General features: G+C 43.3%; 2 protein-coding genes across 3 annotated transcripts; one reads left to right on the top strand and one right to left on the bottom strand.

Moving 5' to 3' along the window:
- Nucleotides 1-2,535: 2,535 nt before the first annotated feature.
- On the bottom strand, nt 2,536-14,532 carry dedd1 (death effector domain-containing 1). Of its 2 annotated transcripts, XM_034553846.1 has the most exons (6): nt 14,416-14,532; nt 13,913-14,103; nt 13,061-13,578; nt 12,792-12,914; nt 12,083-12,220; nt 2,536-4,508 (listed from the first exon to the last, which is right to left on the bottom strand). In XM_034553846.1, the coding sequence occupies exons 3-6, from the start codon at nt 13,533-13,535 to the stop codon at nt 4,102-4,104; spliced, it is 1,143 nt and encodes a 380-aa protein (XP_034409737.1). In that variant the 5' UTR covers nt 13,536-13,578; nt 13,913-14,103; nt 14,416-14,532; the 3' UTR covers nt 2,536-4,101. The 2 variants fall into 2 exon arrangements, 1 of the variants encoding a protein (XP_034409737.1); XR_004611236.1 differs by lacking the exon at nt 2,536-4,508 and adding exons at nt 5,069-8,415; nt 10,420-10,611 and having other exon boundaries at nt 12,792-14,103.
- rabac1 (Rab acceptor 1 (prenylated)) lies at nt 14,093-18,567 on the top strand. The gene is made up of 9 exons (XM_034553876.1): nt 14,093-14,210; nt 14,306-14,328; nt 14,428-14,547; nt 14,795-14,938; nt 15,928-16,063; nt 16,325-16,537; nt 16,792-16,889; nt 17,197-17,298; nt 17,667-18,567. The coding sequence occupies exons 5-9, from the start codon at nt 15,942-15,944 to the stop codon at nt 17,753-17,755; spliced, it is 624 nt and encodes a 207-aa protein (XP_034409767.1). The 5' UTR covers nt 14,093-14,210; nt 14,306-14,328; nt 14,428-14,547; nt 14,795-14,938; nt 15,928-15,941; the 3' UTR covers nt 17,756-18,567.
- Nucleotides 18,568-19,286: the final 719 nt, after the last annotated feature.

Genomic DNA, 19,286 nt, shown 5'->3' with positions numbered 1-19,286 from the left:
CACTTAGGCAGAGGGACTTCTCTGCTCAGGTAGAGATCACTCCACTATATCTTTACATAAATAGTGTTTTGCTGCAATATTAATGCCCTGAATATCATAGAGAACCTTCAAGCATCCAGACTGATTGTGGAAAGCTTTCTGCACAGATCTTTTCTTGGAGACACATTTCTGGATACCATACCAAGTGATGCAGAGACCTCGGCATAATCTTCTTAACTTTTACAGCCAGATGAAATAAGAAATGCCACTGGGTGTAGAGCGGTGCAGTGGTTTGTCTGGTGAAGTCACCTCAGCGAAGACCTCCAGAGATGTGACTCCTCTAGAAGAGGGCCGTCTGTCGTAAGGAAGGGTGGGACTCGTCGATGATGTTATCCCTGTGCCTCGTCCTTGGTTATTTGTGAGCATAATATTCCTGAGTGCTCCAGATATGCGCCCCAATTTCTTTGACAAACAAATCTCTCATAGTGGCAGGGTCATGCAAGAAGGAGCCATTGTTCAGAGGAGCAACACAGCAGCAGTCTTTGAGTTGGATCTCTGTAGTTTTGCAGACTTTTCAGACAGAGCGCCTGGGTCTCCCTGTGGGCATCACTGCACTGGTCTTGCTTTAAGGCTGGGTGTGGTAAAAAACTGGGCTTTCTAAAATCTCAGTTTCCCCCAAGGCAGGCCTGGGGCAGTTTAGCTGGCCATCAAACAGGCCTACTCTGAACAGGGTAGAAACGGCCCTATCAGGTTTTTCCCAGAGGGTTGGTCCCGCTCATTGTTCTCCATGATGGCGAGTCAATAATAGGACTTCATTTGTACCCTCTGCAGCATTTTTAACGGGTGGGTGTGGTCAGAGTGCTCTTAACTGACCTAATAATTGTGTCTTTAAGTCAGCAAGTGACAAGCGAGTAACAGTGCACTAAATATTTCAAATGAAAGAGACACGAGAGATCTAAGAGCAGAACTTAAACAAGAATGGGCCCTGAAATGTCGATAAATGTCAATTAATCTAGCTTTCTTGCATCGATGGTTGCAGTTTGTGTCCATTGGATTAAACCAATATAATAGGACAATAGATAAATGATTGACTTTTAGTACAAACTTTGGTTATTAAATAAACTACAAACATACATAAATCTGTTTATTCCCCTGTGTCTTTGGGAGTTAATGTATCTTCTTGAGGATCTTTCACATTCATCTAAAATTCCATTAATAACGAAGTAAAGAAAGTCACTCATTACTGTGCCGGTACAGAGTGCTTGCTTTGATTTCCGACTGAAATGAGGTGACACTTCAAAGTGCCCTTTCGCCGACATTTACATTATTTATTCATGTGCTGGAGGACTGTGTTGGTCTACATCAGAGGAATTAATCATGTCCAATGAGGTCCAGCAGTAAGTCAAAGACCCCACTCAGTATCAGGAATGATCGTGTCCAGAAACAAGCAATTTCATAATGTGAAACGATTTACATATATCAACTCATCTCTGCTGTACCTTGTATAAATATTTCCGATGTAACAATTCATTTAAAAATCCTCAACGCAATAAGTATGATTTCAATCAGGAAAGCGCATCATCAATTTTCGTCGTCAGAGAAGCACACAATCTCAAATCTACAGGACTGAACTTTAGCTGTGAGGATGTTGGCGATGTCATCTGGAGCCAATAAAAGGTATTTGAACACCAAAAAGAGAAGCACCTTAAAATCCATTGAATAGCTCAGTAAGGCATCACTCATTTCTTTTTAGTAAGGCGTCACTCATTTTGTTGCGTCAACTCTGCTAAGTTTCCCTGTTATTGTGTAGATACAAATGGCAGCCAATTGTCCTAAATATAATTTTTTTTTTTTTTTTTAAATAACCAGTTTTTTATATCATGAAAATAACATTTAAAAAAAAAAGGTATCCATAATCTTAATTGAATATATTGTACATATTGTTTTCAGCAATTCTGTGTAAATGTAAAGTCTTTGCTTTAGACATTGATAAAAAGGGCATATACATATTTCCTGGCAAAAAGAGTGTCACGCAAACCAGCAGTTTATGATCATTACGCTGCGATTACTAAGCATTCCAGCAAGGGAAAGGTCAAAGGAAGAACAGGTAGCACACGAGTTGTTCGAGTCACACACACCATTCTTGGGTTTCAACATGCTGGGAAATAATTAAGGATCTGATCCACGGTGAGCTGCATTCGATGGACCTCTTCAGACCGTTTGAGGGGGGGGGGGGAATTCACAAAACGGGGGAAAAAAAATAACAAGAACAAGCACAATAACAAAATGTGAGACAAAGAGATAAGAGTTATGTTAAATGTATGTATCCCTGTTTCTTGTCGTAAATGTTTGTCTTTGTTGCAAACACATCATTTCAGAAGATCACGAGCAGAGCACACACACACACACACACACACACACGCACGCACACACACACACACACACACACGCACGCACACACACACACACACACACACTATCTCTCTCGCAATACATTGGCAGCAAAGCTTACAATTGTTGTCATTGATACAATAAAGATCAATGTGCGAAAACAGCTTGAGGCCAACAAACCTTTATTATTCACCACAAATAATATTGCATGTATAAAGATTTTCACAAAAAGAATTGGCAAATCAAAAGAAATTTTTCTTTAACAAAAATATTCCCCTGAATTAGTTATTTTGTCCTCCTATGAATAATACAGCCATAGTAATAATAATTACAATAATAATAGTAATACTAATAATATATTGCCACTCCCTCTGACTGTCCCTTCAGAGAGCCCTACACTTCAGACAGTAGCCAGTCTGCCTACTTAAGTCGTGTCTGTAGGGGGGGACTTACAGGAGGGGCCCTATTGATCGTCTTCTATGAGTGAAGTCCAGGCATTAGTTCCAGCAGGGTGAGTAGACAGCTGTCCGTGAGCCACTCTACTGGGCCTACATAGCAGGGCTGAGTGGAGCTGGGATGTGCACTTTTGATTTTGATCTCCCCAACATCACTTCTATTGACCGACGCACTGTCCTGTGCTTTACTTGCTGAGAGAAGCACTTGCTGAGGACTAGCTGGAAGCCCGGACACAAGCCACCGTTGTATTATCCGGGTGGCTGTTGACAAGCTTGGCATGATGAATCTTCCATGGTCTGCTGAGGCCTAGCCCTAATCACGGCTGTGATCTACTGGCAACAGCCGTGTCCACTGACCACGGCAATCACCAGTCGGGTTATCGTGGCACACAGTGTGTTATCTAGGTGTATGTGCGTGGGCTAGGCTCTCCAAAGTTGGACACAAAGGTCAATCTGTACTGAGAGAAGCCCACTTTTCCATCTGTGCTCAGTTCTTACATGTTGAAAGATCAGAGACTGTTCTTGGCATGTTCCCTTGTCCTTTGAATGTGTTTTCAGAAATAATAATATTTGTATTATTCTTCAAGTTCAACATACTAATGAAAACCAAACTATCGGCGACGCATTTCTATTTGGGTAAAAGGGGTCCGCTTGCATTTGGAGTTTTTAAGAGCCGTCTCGGACCCTTTGCATACATGCGGGCAAAAAAAGTCATCAAATGATCACAAGTTCTGATTGCGGCCCACTTCATCCGTGCACATGTATGTCTGTGTATATTGTAGCCTCAAACATGACTAACCAGGTGAAGGTGTCAACAATAGGTAGTTATTGCGTTATTTTCTATCATTTGTGTCACACCAGTTGTCTTAACCTTATTTATTCAAGATGGATAATGTTATAAGGGGCTTACCGCTTCTTTTGGCACAGGCTTTCTTGCTCCAGTTCTCACTGAGCCTAAGAAAAATCTCATCCTGGTGTCCTACACAGTAGCACCTGTGCATGAATATCAAGGAAAAGCACATTGATCTGTTATTACTCAGTTCTCTGTCACAAAATAAGGTAATGTTTCAACAAAAAACAGACAATTCTGAAAATGTAAGGCTGGCTGTGAACACAAACAGCCAATGGTGAGAGCTGCCATCTAGTGGTTAGTACATTGATTGCAACTCCAAAAAGAGGCCTTACAAATTAGCTTGTCACCACAACCTTCAATATGATTCCTAAACTATTCTATTCTGCAAAGTTAATACAACACACCGCAAAGCGTCTCGTCAGCCTATACAGCCCGGTCAGTCTCTGTGCGCCCACCATTACTAGATAACAACATTCTCCGAGCTCTCAGCAGCCATCGGCCCTCCTCGTAGTCATCCTGGTCCACGCTGATCAGCAGGCGGACGCCCTCCGTGCCGGCTGCCATCCTCAGGGAGTCGGTGATGAAGACTCCCTTGAGGGCCTCCAGCAGAGCGCCGCTCAGGTAGTCAGCCCAGAAGGCCTCGAGGTTGTCCAGCTCTGTGAAGTTGATGTCGCAGACGATGGAACCCAGGTCTCTGGCACGAAGCAGCGAGCTGGCTTTGCTGAACAACTCAAACTGGCGCTCCAGGGGCTGCCGTTTGTCCGATGAGACGCCCTCACGGAGGGCCGATTCATGCTCCAGGTATTCGGCCCGGACGCGCAGGCGGATTTCTGATAGTGGAAGGAGGAGGAGGAGGAGGAGGAGGAGGAGGAGGGAAAATAAAGGGTGACGATATGGTGGGGGAGATAGTGAGGTGTGACATAGTAAAAAGGGAGAGAAGAGGGCCAGAAAGAGAATGATGAGGGAGAGAAGAGATATAGTGAGGAAAGAGAGAAAAGGAGGAGTGGAGGTTGAGGATTGGACAGTAACAGACAGAAGTGGATGGGTCATGAAATGAAAACAAAGGGAAGAGAAACGCACAGGACAAATCATTAGCAGCTCATTTAGTTTATAGTGCATTAGATGATTTAAATAAAAAGCAGGGTTCAAGGGCACAGACTTCCAATAAGAAGATGGTGACCCGATACAATCACTACAAACTAGACTGGAAATGGTACAAATCTAATGGTGCAGCAGGGCATAGTACTGGAATTATGCGAGGCACTGGAGCTAAACCAACCAGACCATGTGCATTTATTTCCTAAATACTTGAAAATTTGAAATTGTCTGATATTTGGGAGCACTGAGAGAAATACTCTGAGCAAGTAGTGTAGTCCCTTTTCTTCCGAGGCAAATCCATGTCAGCTTTTAACTAGATGACTGCCAGAGGTCACGAGAAGCTGATGCATGAGAATATTCAGTGTGACATCCTGCATGGTTGACATAAATCATGGTGTAATTAATAAAGTGAGAATTAACTTGACGCTCTGAACAAATATGGTGGCGGCAGCAATGAGAGCAACTTAGCAGTGTTGAGCCCCAGAGGGGCTTTCTGTTCCAGTCCGGTGTTTAAAAACGGCAGATTCATTCCTATCAACATGTTTTATTGCCGAGAACAGATAGCTGCTGGAGTCTGGCAGTAACAGGATTGGTGGTCATGCAACAGCGCAGCGAGAAAGATCAGAGGATACATACATACTGTACTGAGTAAGAGAACCGCTGAGACCGTCTCCCATGTCATTATTCCAGGGCTTCGAGTGGAAACCAGCTGCTGACGACTTTTGCTGCAACAAAAATCCATCCCTTCTACTCAAAGCCCTTAAGAAGAAGTAAACAGTACCTACGACCATCCATTTCACTGGAAACATTCTCATCTGCAAACGGTGTGTAGGATCATTTATTTCAAGCAGTTTTAAAGCCACATTTGCATCTCTTGCTATGAAAAACCAAAACCTCTGCTCCCCAAGATTGAAAAAAATAAATAATAATAAAAGGGACTTAAAAAAGGGCCTGTGTCAGGGGATTTAAAAAGGCCAAAATAAAATATTCAAACCTATTTTTTTCCCCCCAGTTAATTCAGTGTATAATATCCTTGAAGAATCATTGTTTTGAGGTTAGGACGAGCTCATGGTGCTCATGCCGTGTTTCTACAGTAGCCCAAAATGGACAAACCAAACACTGGCTCGAGTGAGAGAGATTTTACGTTATCTGAAGGCTCCCCGTAATTCTCAGAACCGCTTGTGAAACTGAGTCCGAGAGCGAAAACGTGCTACCGGCAGCTGCCATCTGACTTTCGCTACTCCTGAAGTCGTGTTATTACGTTACGCATGGCCTCGGAATGATGCCTCGGTTTTGCACTCGACAGCTCACGTTAGCGAAAAGGTCACCGTGGAGGCATTTCTTCAATAGCTCGAGGACACGGCGGGTGAGTAATTGATATACTGTACAAATGGTCATTTTGTGGGTAAAGTATCCCTTTAAAATGCCTTTGACTGTTGAGTAAAGTGAGTCTTATTTCATAAGCATATTGACACATATGAGACCCAGAGTTTTGTGGTTAAAGCTCATACTTGTGACTGATGGGAAGACGATGGCCGTAATCTCATTTCATTTTACTCATCGAGGTCTCTGGTTAACTATAAAGTATCTCTGACCCCACTGATGAAAGATTCAAGTCAAAAGTCCCATTTAGTCTCCATTTAGATTTGGTTTGGGGCTACGGGGAATGGCACAAGACTCCAGAGGGATGAAGTTCAGAAAATGTCAACATTAGAAATGCAAAAGTTGAATTAAGGCATTGATTTTGCATGACTTAACATTTATAGGACAGCGATGACCAAACATTGGCATTTGCATTCAAGCTTCATTAGGCTGTAATTAGATTACTATAAAAACAGAGCACTGGATCAAAGTGGACGCTTAATCGATGATGTTTGGTAAATGTTTAAAACATGCAGGGCTGGGGATAAGACTGGGAAACCATTCAATTTACATTAGCTCATACAAAAAAAAAAAAGGCACGTTTTTTTGTTCACAGATGCAACATGAAACATTTACAGGAATAAGACATTTGATTGTTACTTGACAAATTATTAAACCCTGTCTCTAATACAATGTCATCATTACTTGTATTAGTCTGTAATAACCTTGAGGTCAATTCATTGACAAAACAGAGCTACACGTACATTATTTGGTCACAGCACAGATCCACACCTGTCCTCAGAGTACGTACAGCCAGTAAGTATTCATCCCCCCTCTTTTGGTGTTTTATTGTTTTACAACACTGATCAACAGTGGACCGCTAACAGCCAGCAAGTCTGCATCATGAGGACAAACATGGCCAACAGAATAGCGGCTGTTGCTGATTGGTAACTCAAAAATATCAGTGAGGGGAAGGGAACAGAAAAGCTTCAAAAGCCACAATAACCTTGTATGCAGTTCAATCAATCCTAAAATATATGGTAATCTACCGAGAGCATGCTGGACCGAAGACAAGTACTGGTTGAAGATGGCCCCTGAGACGCTTATGGAAACTGAGATGGGAGACACTGCACACAACCGTAAGGCGGGTGCAGAGGAATGAGCATTAAAAGAAACTATTACAAGATGTCTCCTCCCTCAGTGTTTGGCATATGCCAAATCACAGCTCACCAACAGAAATCAACCAACCCCACATTCAAGTGTGATGGGAGCAGCATCCTGCTGTGGGATGCTTCACTGCAGCAGGCCCTGCATTGCTCGAGAACATAGGGATTAAACTGAATGCAGCACAAATACAGGGAAGTCCTGAAGGAGCAACCTGCTGCAGTCGGCCAAGAGAACTGTGACGAAGATCATTTCTTTTGCATAATAACCCAGGAATTTGTGCAGATTTGTTCTCACTTTGACAAAGGCTTAAATCGGTGTCAAAAAGGCATACATGGCGATTCAAAGTTGTACAATGTCCATGCAAGAATAATGACAAATCAGCAGACACGGGATGTGTTAAAGTATTTCAGTATTCAGATTTATCACAAAATGTCTAATTATCTGTCAGTTAACTCTTTGCACTCTTACACAATGTTCAGTACGGGCTCAGTGATATATTAAGTTAAAGCTCCGTTAACAGTTTGACCTTTTGGATCATTATACTGTGCGGAGGGCTGTGGCTATGACAAACAACCACCCTTCATGCAATTACTGTATTTATGGATGGCCTCCATGTCTGCCTTCCCATTTCATACTGAGCAGGATGGAGGTAGAGATAGTGGCACCGAGGAGAAGGCCATTTAAAACCACAGGAACACCATGATAGTCATTTTGTTAGGGTTACAGAGCACTTCACGCTTCATCAGACACAGAGACATCCACTTAGACAGAACATTAGGAGGCACAGCTTTCATTTTCTCACTTTAAACACCCAGCCCGTTTGGCTTCCTCCATCTCACCCCCACCCCTTCAAAAAAAGAAGAAGAAAAGTTTAAGTACCCATTTACAAGGAGTCACTTGGCACAGAGAGCTTCAACTCTTTATCGATCCGTTTTTCTGCTGAATGACTGACCGAGAGAGAGTGGAGAGTTCGGGAGTATTGAGAGACGGGCAGACAGAACTCTCTCTTTCCCCCAAAGACAAAAATCACTCTTGGTACCATTTTGCGTAGTTTGATCATTTAGAGCTCGTTCTGTCCTTCTGATTGTGTGTGAGGATACTGTTTTCGAACTGTGAACACAGAGAAAGAGAGAAAGAGACAAGCACAAGTGGTTGGATATCTGTCGACTGGGTCGTTTTCTTTTTCAACATCAAGCAGGCATGGCAGAGCACTCACTACTGTTAGCTGTAATGAGGTCCGAGTCAGGGCAACGGTTGGTACTGACAAGTTAATCAGCTCAGCTTTACTGTAGCTCGGAAATAGAACGTGGTAGTGTCTAAGTGGGATGCTTGGGACGACTCTTACCTTGACCAATCCCCTTACCCTCACCTTCACCAACCCATTATTTAAGCTCCAACCAACGCATTAATCGAATATGTCCATTAAACCAAGTAAAGGCCTTCTCAAGCACCCCATTTAGATAGCACAGCGCCACTGCTGAGCTCAGGGTACAAACAGCTTATGGGCATTTGTAACAGCAGTTGTCATCGTCTGAATGTAATTGAGACACTTGGCTGAAAACGATCTGAGAGATGAATCATGACAAGAAAAGAGTATTTGAGGTGTGTTTAAAAGCTAGGGGCCAGCATTGGACCCACCCGCCCTATCTATCTCTGCTCCCTCTTGACAAACGCACACCCGGAGCTCACACGGGGCACAGAGATGAGATACAGCATGAGCTTCCTTCAGCAGAGCCCTGTTGGGTTATTTTCCTCAGAACTGCTTGAGTAAAAGATTACATAGGCCGCTGTCGATAGGACTACGGGACCAGTCCTTATGACAAGGACGAGTATCTGTGCAAAATAAGCATTTTTCTTTCAACTTGAGACTCCAGAGCTGGCTGACATGAAGTTTCAGTGAGGCCAAATGAATTGAGTTGATTGAATCTTGAGGCAGCTGCTTACAACCACTCGGAATGAAGTGCGAAAAGGAATGGATGGCCCAAAAAGATTTTCCACAAGCAGCAAAAAAAAGTGGCACCTTCACAAACATGTCCAACATATTTTAAATGTTGTCTTTGCAGGTCATTAACTTGGCTTTATTGTTTCGAGTTGAGCTCTTAAATGTATTAATTGATTCTCCCTCAACAAATTGGCAAATAATACACTAACAATTAACGTTTAGCTACTCAGTTTAAGTATTGTGAATCTCATAACTTGGCTAGTAAAGATTGCTATGTTTTAATAACTAAAACTATGACAAATTATCTATTATTACATGTCTAAGACGAGACGGACCCGACGTCCATAGACACTAACAGTAGCGATATCAAACATGCAATATTGCTGAAAGACTGAATAGTAAAATAAAAAGATCAAATAGTATTTTGCTCTAATCCTTACAAAGCTGCATTTTGACTAGCCTGCTCTTCATCAAATGATGGTCAAATAAAATCTTACGTGTGATTGATACTATATGCAAGTTTCCACATGAATATATATTTACCAACCGAACAGGATGTAAGTGGTTCCTTGCCCTCCTGTGTATTCTTTGAAGGTGGCTGAAAACCGTCTGACCTTCCCCCCCCCAACGCCCCCTGCTGCTCCCGCCTGCTTACGTCCACTTCCCAGGAGAGACGCCGCTCACCTCGACTGAGCCTCGCGTCCACACCTGTGATGTGCACATCTCTAGAGAAGACACAGACTGCTGTTGGCCATGTTTGTGAAATTGTGTCAAGTTCTAATATTCTGTGGAGAGAAAACCAGGGAATTTAAAATAGACTTTCTCTACATATATCCCCATTATTGTGGTTTTAGTGAGAGCCAATAAGACTTTTGAGTTGTCCAGAGAGTTTTGTCAGAACATCTGCTGAAAACGTTTTCTTGGACGGCTTACTGCTGAGGACTCTGTCAGTTCTGTGAAACACTGACACCAACAACCCTTGTCAGAAATAGATCAGGAATCATCCACAGTGCACAACACTAAAGAACAGTACAGGATGTTTTTTTTGTGGAGCGACTTACAAAAGGCCTGAGGGGGAAGGGGTAGGGGGCAGCTAGATCATGAACCACAAGCATAAAGAGCAAATTGGCAGCACCAACCCCTGTTGTAACAAGGGGGAGAGCCTCTTTTACCTTAGGCATCGGCCCAGACTTGTGAGAGAGCGCACACGACTGAGTTGATCACGCACACGGCTGAGTTGATCACGCACACGGCAGTATCTATGGACTGAGTGGAGAGACTTTTTTTGTTTTGTTCCTCAGTCTCTGTCTCCACGATCCAGTGAGTCTTAGGTTACTCGATCTGAGTCACAATCCTGAGACAACCTGGTGGAATCAAATGTGGAGTCAAGACAGCGACATGATTATAGTCACACAGGCACATCACGCATCCTGCAGAGCTAAGAAGAGCTGTCCTCCTTGTTCTATGATTTTAGTCAAGTCAGAATCATCAGTCCTTTGCTGTAGTACGCATTGCTGACCAACAGGCAATGATGGAAGTTCAAACAACTGTTGGAGAAGGTCTGCAGGAATGACTAGGCAAACTTCACACAAAGGCAATTGATGTTAGCGTTATCTCAATATTGTTGTGCTGAGAGGAACTAGCATTGATTGATTAAAAGTCAGGCGATAGTTGAAACATGGAAAGGACATTGATAATGGAGGACATGGGGCAGCTATCCAGCGGAGTTAGATTGTTTCCAACAACTGCACAAAAGGTCTTTCTTCAGGAATATACGTGAGGTTTGACAGTTGACTTGACAATAAAGCCGAACACGGGTTGCATCTGGGACAAAATCAATAGCAGCGGCTGAAAACAGTCCGATGGGTTAGAGAAAAGGTGAAATGAGGAGGAAAAGAATGTAAAGATTGAGAAATGGAGGGGACGACAACCCCCCATGGTGTCGTTTAATTAAGACAGTTAAGGAGATCACGTACGTCTAAACACAGAGTGTGACAATGAACATACCCTGTGAAATTGTTTAAGAAATAAAAGGAGCTGCCAGTCAACTGACAGGAAAGTACAATCTTGAATCTTTGTGGCGTTTGAGATGTAAACTCAGCATCCGCTGAACAGACAGTGGAGAAGTTCAATTGAGTGATCAAACCAAAGCGTAACTGAAGCATCTCTACAAGTCAGTCTGGTACTCGATACAAAGACCTCTTACTGTAGTAATATCATAATGATGTAGCCTATCTAACAGAGACATATATTTACGCAAATTCATAGTTAAGTTCTCCAATATTTATCTGTACGTTAAAAAAAGAGTTTGGCGCCCTTCCTTTTGATTCTGTGCAGTTCAGTATGGTGATATTTAGCAGCCAAACGCCCTCCACTGTTTGTTTGTGTAACAGTGTTAGTGTGGTATTTAAGATCAACTGGGTTATAGTGGTTGGTGCCAGTTCCTTTGGAGGGTGATAGTAATGCTCTTTGCACTTTTCTTTCTTCACAAAAGTTAAGAGAATAAACACAAATTATTCATTGCATTATAAGGGAAATGTATGTGAAAAGTTTTATAAACATTGAATGCTCAAGGTGTCATGTAATGACAGTTTGGGGGCAGAATTGAAAACTCCTTTAACTGGAGCTGAGGTTCAGACCAACGACATCAGAATGAAGGAGACGAAACAGAAACAGTGGTGTTAATTGTTTGAAAATGAAATCGGAGCTTATATGGCTAACGAAAAGACAGCTAATGATCAGGGAGATAAAATGTCAGGATGAAGATAAGAAGGCCAGAGATAAAAAAAAAAAGCTAGAAGGGAGACAGGTTAAGCATGCCGGGGCTACACTTACTGCAGAACGCTTTGTGTGGTCGTGGTGGAGGAAGTGGAGGGCCCTGTCGGCAGATTTTCTTGGGCCTGCGGCTCCAGCCATTTCCCCTCTTCTTCCTCCTCCTCCGAGCAGATGGCCCAGGCGGCGGAGGGTAAATACCTGACAGGACACGCATGGAATTAGATTGTGCAATTCGGACCACGAGACATTAGCATGGACACGGTTCATTTGTAATTGAATTGCTATTCTCCTGTTGTCTGTCTGTTCCTGTCCTTCCCTCTTTCTGTAAATAGTTAATATTGCTCCGTGTTAAAAAGTTGCTGCTGATATCTGATCAGAACATTCTTTCTATGCAAGCTTCACCACAAGCGGATGGTATCATAGTGGGCACTACCGACTCGACTTGATTATATAACCAAGTGTTATTATTTTTGTATTCTTATAATTTGTTGTAATTTTGACCTTGGGCAGACCACTTAAATAATGTATACTAATGTACATTCAGAGCACAAAAGAAGGATGGACCAAACTACGTTTCCATGGCAGAGCAGATGCCAGTGTCTCATCACCAAAGAACAGGTACAGGCTTAAAGAGCAGTTAAACGTGTTAACTGCTCTCAGGAAGGATGGATGCTGTTATGGACACTCTGCCTCCTCAACTGATTAACAGGTTTGTGGAAACAATGTAGCCTATATAACTGAGCTAAATAACACACCACAATGCACATACCAGTTCTTAATTGCTGCGTGAAATATGGAAGAGGTATTTCTGTCTGTCTGTGGCTGTGCTGTATCCCAGAGGACAACTGGTTGTTCTCTGTTCCATATCGCGGTCCAATTCTCTCTGGAGATACTGAAAAACAAAAACACGTGTTTGTATGTATCAGGCTATGCCTTTTTGGACAGGAATGCAGTTATTGCTGACATGTTCTAGAAGTCCATGGTAGAGAGAAGCACTCGTTCTCAAAATCTGCTCATGAGCCCGTCTTTCATCCTCACCTGTCCTTCTTTTCTTGCGGGACACTAAAGGCAGCAAGTCATGACGAGTGAGGACTCTCAGTAGTTGCAGTAGTGGCTCCAGGTTGCCGTCACTGAGGTATCCTCGCCTATCCAGCTCCAACAACAGCTCAAGGCCACTCTTGGGCTTATACGAGGCCGCTAAGGGATGCTGGGAGCCCTGAGGCTTTAACCGCTTCCAGGCCTTTAGCAGCTCGGGACTCGGGGAAACACCAAAGTAATCTGGATCGCCTACACAGGGCTTAACTGTCCAATCTGTTGGGTCAAGAGGGTGTGTTGCAGGACACGTTTCATCCAGAAGGAATGACAACACTTCAACGTCAGTCTCCGTCAGCTGACAACCAACGACTTCAAAGACCTCATGGAGAGACAACATCCCATAGTAGTTTAGACACTCTGTTTCATCCCAGTAAAGTGAGTCCCTGAGTGGGCACCCTGGGTGATGCACGGCAGCCATGGGTCTGCCTACAGCCCCTCTCCACCTTCCCACCTGTGTCAAACTGTTCAGGATTAATAAACAAAAACACAAACATCAAAACAAGTTATTCGGCAGGTCTCACTCACCAATTGTGAAGTTGTGAAATAACAGCACAAGATTCGCGTTGAGTGGTTTAACCTCCTGATGCCTCAAATCACGCCACATTAAGTCATGTTGTACACATGTAGACAAATAAACAAACAGCAAGGAAGCCACATTCCTCGTGAACTAAGCGTTATCAAAAGCCAGCAGCAAGCCGTCCGCGCTCTGCGAGCGGAAGGTCACGTCTAACGGGCACCTCCTCCACTCCGAGTCCCTGGCTTTCAAAGACGGCGGTAGCGGCCCTGCAGTCCTACCTGATTTACGATGTCAGCTCGACGCCATCTTGCAACATGCAACGCAAAGTCGTGGTCGGCTGTGAATGTGCGTTTGTTGTCGTCGTTGCAGAGACCGTGTTACTGAACCAGGGGCAGGTGTTCGTCAAACACACAGCAGCGACCACCGTTGGAGCGAATTACCCCCCCGTGCGTTACGTCATCACGTTTCTCTGGGGGGGGAAACAACACAAGCAAAAACAACACGCACTTCAAACGTCCGTTTAGCTCAATGACACACAGACCGAGAAACACAGCTCGTGTGTTAGCACATATACATGTAAGTAGCAGGTATTTAGTTCACTGGAAATATATAATTAATGTCAATATATAATTAATGTATACATTAACCGACTTCCTCGCTAACTTCGTCAGCTAACGGTGGCAACACGCGACGGGTGAGATCAATGCGCATGTGTACAAACGGGTGTAAAAGTGTTCAAGGCATTTGGAGATTTAAACATTTATTATAACTCAAAACTCACGTTCCTCTTTAGGGCGGATGGTCGGGCGAGTCCCACGGACAGTAGCACAACAACACAGAGGAACTGACCAATCACAGCTCTGCGCCTGCTTGATGACGTCAGATCGTTTTCATCCCACTGATCTGCAGTCAGGTGATTTGCCTACGAGCTCCTCGTGAGCGGCACACCTGAAACAAACGCGACCGATCTCAAGTCTGCTGTATTCGTTGTAACGTCACGGCTGTCTCGCAATAGTTTAGGTTAGGTAGGCCTTCATAAACACGTGCGGAAACATGTAATGAATAGAAACTTCAACTGAATAAATGCACGAATAGAAACTTTCCATATAACAGATTAAACAGAGTTCAACGTGTTCGCCATCAACCTGAATCCTCCACAGCTCCCCGACAGAGGAAGTCTCCGCCGCCGCCACTAGGGGGCGATGTTCTGCGCCCAGACAGCAGGAAGTCAAATAACGTCCACATCACATCCGTGAACCAGAGCAGCAACAAAAGGTCCGAGGCAGTTCCACCAAAGTTCTGCTGTGAGTATACAAGTCGACTCGACCATAGAGTCCCCACCTCAAACAGGTCTGGTCTTCGTGCTCGTGTGAGGACGTCCCACGACGTGCGACCACCTCAGCGATGCGTCCATTAAGCCCCGTGTCGGTGGACATGAGCGTCAGCGCAGGAGCTAGCTGTGGCAGGCTTTTTCAACAAGTTGTCTTCGTGTACACATTGTGTTTTATTTAGCTGCACGTGACATCATGTGTAGGTTGTGTTCATAGTTTCTTCATAGATTAATAGTGACATTGGCAGTGATGCCTGTGTGTCCTCTGTGCGCGTGGCAGTGGCCGAGTCCTTTGATGACCAGGGGTTTCCACCTCGGTCCCCAAACACCGCAGCGGGACTCGTTTCACTCTACTTGGTCTTCTGTGTCAGTGGGACGTGTCGGCTTATAACTGCTGTTATAAACACATAGTTACGAACTACTTGCACTTCCAATTAGTATCGTTTCCTGTGTAATGGTGTGCCACTCACTCAGGCAAGGCACGTTTATTTGTGTAAAGCACATTTCAACAACAAGGCGATTGAAAGTGCGTCACGTAAAACCATTGAGCATCAAACAAGAAGATTTAAAAAACAATTAAGAACATTCATTTAAACATTGAAAACAGTCAGTAAAACAATAAAAAGCAAAGAAATAGAATACAAGTTGCAACTTCACCGAACCAGCATTCATAATGGATTAACTGTTACTCTCTATTAATACATGTGTCTAACGCAGTCAACTGTTCACCTTTCTGAAGCTATAACCATCAAATATTTATCTTGTATTTATTATTTAATGGATATCCAAATTGATGAGTTATTGATCTGGCTTTGACTTGATTCATTATCTGATAAAGAGGGAACTGATTGTATGTTGGCTTTAGTGCTGAAATTGTAGATTGTAAAAGGAGTTTTTGACACAAAAAAACCTGCTGTTCAAATATTATTCCTTTTGTTTGTTTTTATTATTAATGCCTTGCAGGAGACAGTCTGTAGATGCCATCTGGAGCTCCATCGGGGGAGAACTGTCTCGTAGACATGGACAGCAAGGCTGGAGATCTGTTCAGTGCTGAGGATGCTCATCCAACTGGCACAGGTGGAGCTGGAATCTTGGCCAGGTACGGGCCGATGCACTTTTATTTATAGTGATGACGCTTTCACCGTGAGGGCTTGTGATTCTATGTGGCTCAAATGTCTTCCCTTCAAACCTGTGGAAATAGACTATGGATGTTGTTACTTACTCTACAATGCAGAACAATTATATGAAATAGTCCTCCAACTGCTATGTAAGAGCCTACGTGGACACTTGCACTCTGTTTATGAATTTCTTAATATTTCTCTATGTATTCAGTTGTTAATGTCTTTGTCTTATTTCATAGGCTCTGGCTCCCCAAAGGCCTCTCAGCCAGTATGGCTAAAGAGTGGATCACCAAGCGTCGACTGTCCATTCGACCGTGGGCCACCTTCGTGGACCAACGCAAGTTTTCAAAACCTCGCAACTTTGGAGAGTTATGTCAGAGGGTGGTGAAAAACGTGGACACTTTCAACAGCAACTACACCTTCATCTTCCTGGGTCTCATCCTCTACTGCATGTAAGACCAACAAAGAGGGAATCCTCTGTGTTGTCGTGTCAGAGAGGGGGTTTACTCTGGCTGCTGTCCAGCTCTTACTCACACAGGGACTTTAAGGAGTTTTGGCCACATATTAGAAAAAGAGAACAGAACATTTTGCGTGAGATTTCATTAAAAGTCAAATATATAATCATTCAAGCTTTAAACTAAATCTGGAAATGCTGCAATAAGTAACACCAAATCGATTGTTGCCAATTGATATTTCTTCTCCTCAGTGTCAGCTCTCCCATGCTACTGATTGCCTTGGCTGTGTTTGCTGGTGCCTTCTACATAATTCACCTCAAGTCCCTGGAGTCCAAACTGGTTGTCATGGGTGAGTCAAGCTCCCAGATATGCCTTACAAGCCATGAACATTGCTTGCCTGCCAAATATAGTGTATTCTTTAAATACCAGGCACCACATTCTAATATGAGCCTTTGTGTTTGTACGTGTCCTAATGAGGTCAAATGTTTGAAATATAATTTGTTTTGTCATGTTGCCTTTGATTTTTTGACAGGCAAAGAAACAAGTTAATTAATGAAAGGAAAGGTTAAATGCAAGTCCGTGGCTAGCGTAAGAACATCAAATATGTCCCGACCTTTTTTATCAGTGGCATTATCTGTAATTGTCTTGTCAACCAGGCAAGGAGCTGACTGTCCCTCACCAGATGAGTCTGGCTGGAGCGGTTTCTCTCCCTGTGTTCTGGTTGGCCGGCGCTGGAGCTGCAGTCTTTTGGGTTCTTGGTAAGATAAGATAAGATGGACTATATTATCTGTCACAAAACAAACAAAACTGACAGCTGAACATCAAACAAACAATGCACATTTGGAAACACATACACACACACACATAACATAGGACTAAAATGGTTAAAACTATGGTTGACAACAACAGCAAAACCACATTAGTTATCTTTTCCAATATCTGTCACAATGCACTGTAACTCATATTGGGTGTTTTTTTTCTCCCTTTTTGATATTATTTCCATATTAAATGATATTCTACTACATTCATTGAAAGTGTCTGTGTTAGAGGGTCATCTAACTTACCTAAACCTTGTTCCTTATAGTTTTTACGTTCACATTCCCCTTTTCCATTTGTCTCCGGTCAGGAGCGACGCTGTTTGTGATTGGCTCTCACGCTGCGTTCCGTGAGCTGGAGGCAACTGATATGGAAGAGCTACTCATGGAGCCCGTGTGAAGAGTACTGAACCCTCTGCTGGTCGACAATCAGTCATCACTGTTACTTTGTAATCACGTTAGCCCAGAGGAGCTGAGGAAGAACTGCTCCTAGATCTGTTCCTTAGCTATGCCTGTGTCCTATATTCCCTGTATTAGAATGTCCCTGGTCTTGCCTCTTAAGTAGTTATTGTTACAGACTCATTCATACACATTACCTTCCATATGCAGACATTATTAATTTGATTTAAGCACATTACCATACACATGATATGCCTTTCTCTACGTACAGTATGTTAAACCTTGGATGCCTCGGGTTTGTGTCAAATAGCCTCTTGCTTCCTGCAATGTCTCATAAACAGTGACATATCTTTCAACATATTAATCTCTGTTGCAGATATCTTCAGAAGTAGCTTCTGGGTCCAAACCATCTGACAAGATGGATGCTTTCTTATGTAAAGATAATATACAGTAAATGCAGTGTTTGCAATTCTAAACTGCTCAGAAAATAGCTCAGATTAATTTTCCAAAGGAAAAGTGCCATTTAAAGCTTTAAGATGATCATGCACAAAGAACACAACATGTTTTATTTAAGAGGATACAAAAACAAATTTGGTATCAGATGGAGTACTAGATAGGTCTTAAAAGGTCAGTGCATAGTAATAGTGTTTTGTATTGGGGATAATATGCTACTTTGGTGTCAGAGCTGAAGGTTACTCTGTAAACATGAAATCATTCTTCTTCTTTTTTAAATTCATTAATCATATGTTTACATTTTGATGTAAGTTGGGTGTTTTTGTATTCTGGAAGTGCAATAAACCCCTGATGTAAAGATTTAATGTCCATTTTGGTATTTTGCCTCTAAATATTTCAGGCGGTTTGTTCCATTCGGTCAAAACTACAATTGTCTCCTGTTTGTGCACCAACAGCGAGGAGTTGCAGTGAACTCGGTGGCCCTCAGTACTTCGGATGCACATTCTGTCATTATTCCGTCCGGGTCTGAATCCACAATGGAGTAGCGAGGACACCTCCAGCCCTCCTGGCTCCTCTGCTCTATCTCCAGTACACCAAACACTGCAGCACTCACCAACCCCCTCCTGTCCCCCTCTTTTCATGTGACCCCTGTGACCTGTGCTCTGTGACAGCCAAGCGAGAGGACCCCATGCTCGAAATTGCCATGGCGATGACCTTGGAGGCCCCCAGTCAGACACACTCGTCCACAGACACACTCGCTTACACACTGCGGCAAAGGCGAGCGATCGATATTCTATTATACAGAGAGGGTGGCGAGCGAGGAAAGTCGCACTGCAGTGAGCTCACTGCAGAGACACAGGGGAAATCAGAGCAGGGGTGTGAGTGTGTTTGTCAGTGGGAATGACAGAAAGTGTGTGTGTGTGTGTGTGAGTGAGAGTGAGAGACAATGCATTTGTCATTGGAAAGTGGTCAAGTGGTGCCAGAAAGTGTGTGTTTGTCACTCAAAGACACGTGGTAAATATTCACAGGATGTGACCCAAATGCTTATCTCTCACATAAAGCTGTATATTGGGTATATT

The sequence above is a fragment of the Cyclopterus lumpus genome, chromosome 16, assembly GCF_009769545.1.
Source record: "Cyclopterus lumpus isolate fCycLum1 chromosome 16, fCycLum1.pri, whole genome shotgun sequence".
NCBI lineage: Eukaryota > Metazoa > Chordata > Actinopteri > Perciformes > Cyclopteridae > Cyclopterus > Cyclopterus lumpus.
The sequence above is the reverse complement of the archived record's forward strand: the minus strand, read 5'-3'. Positions and strand labels throughout refer to the sequence as shown.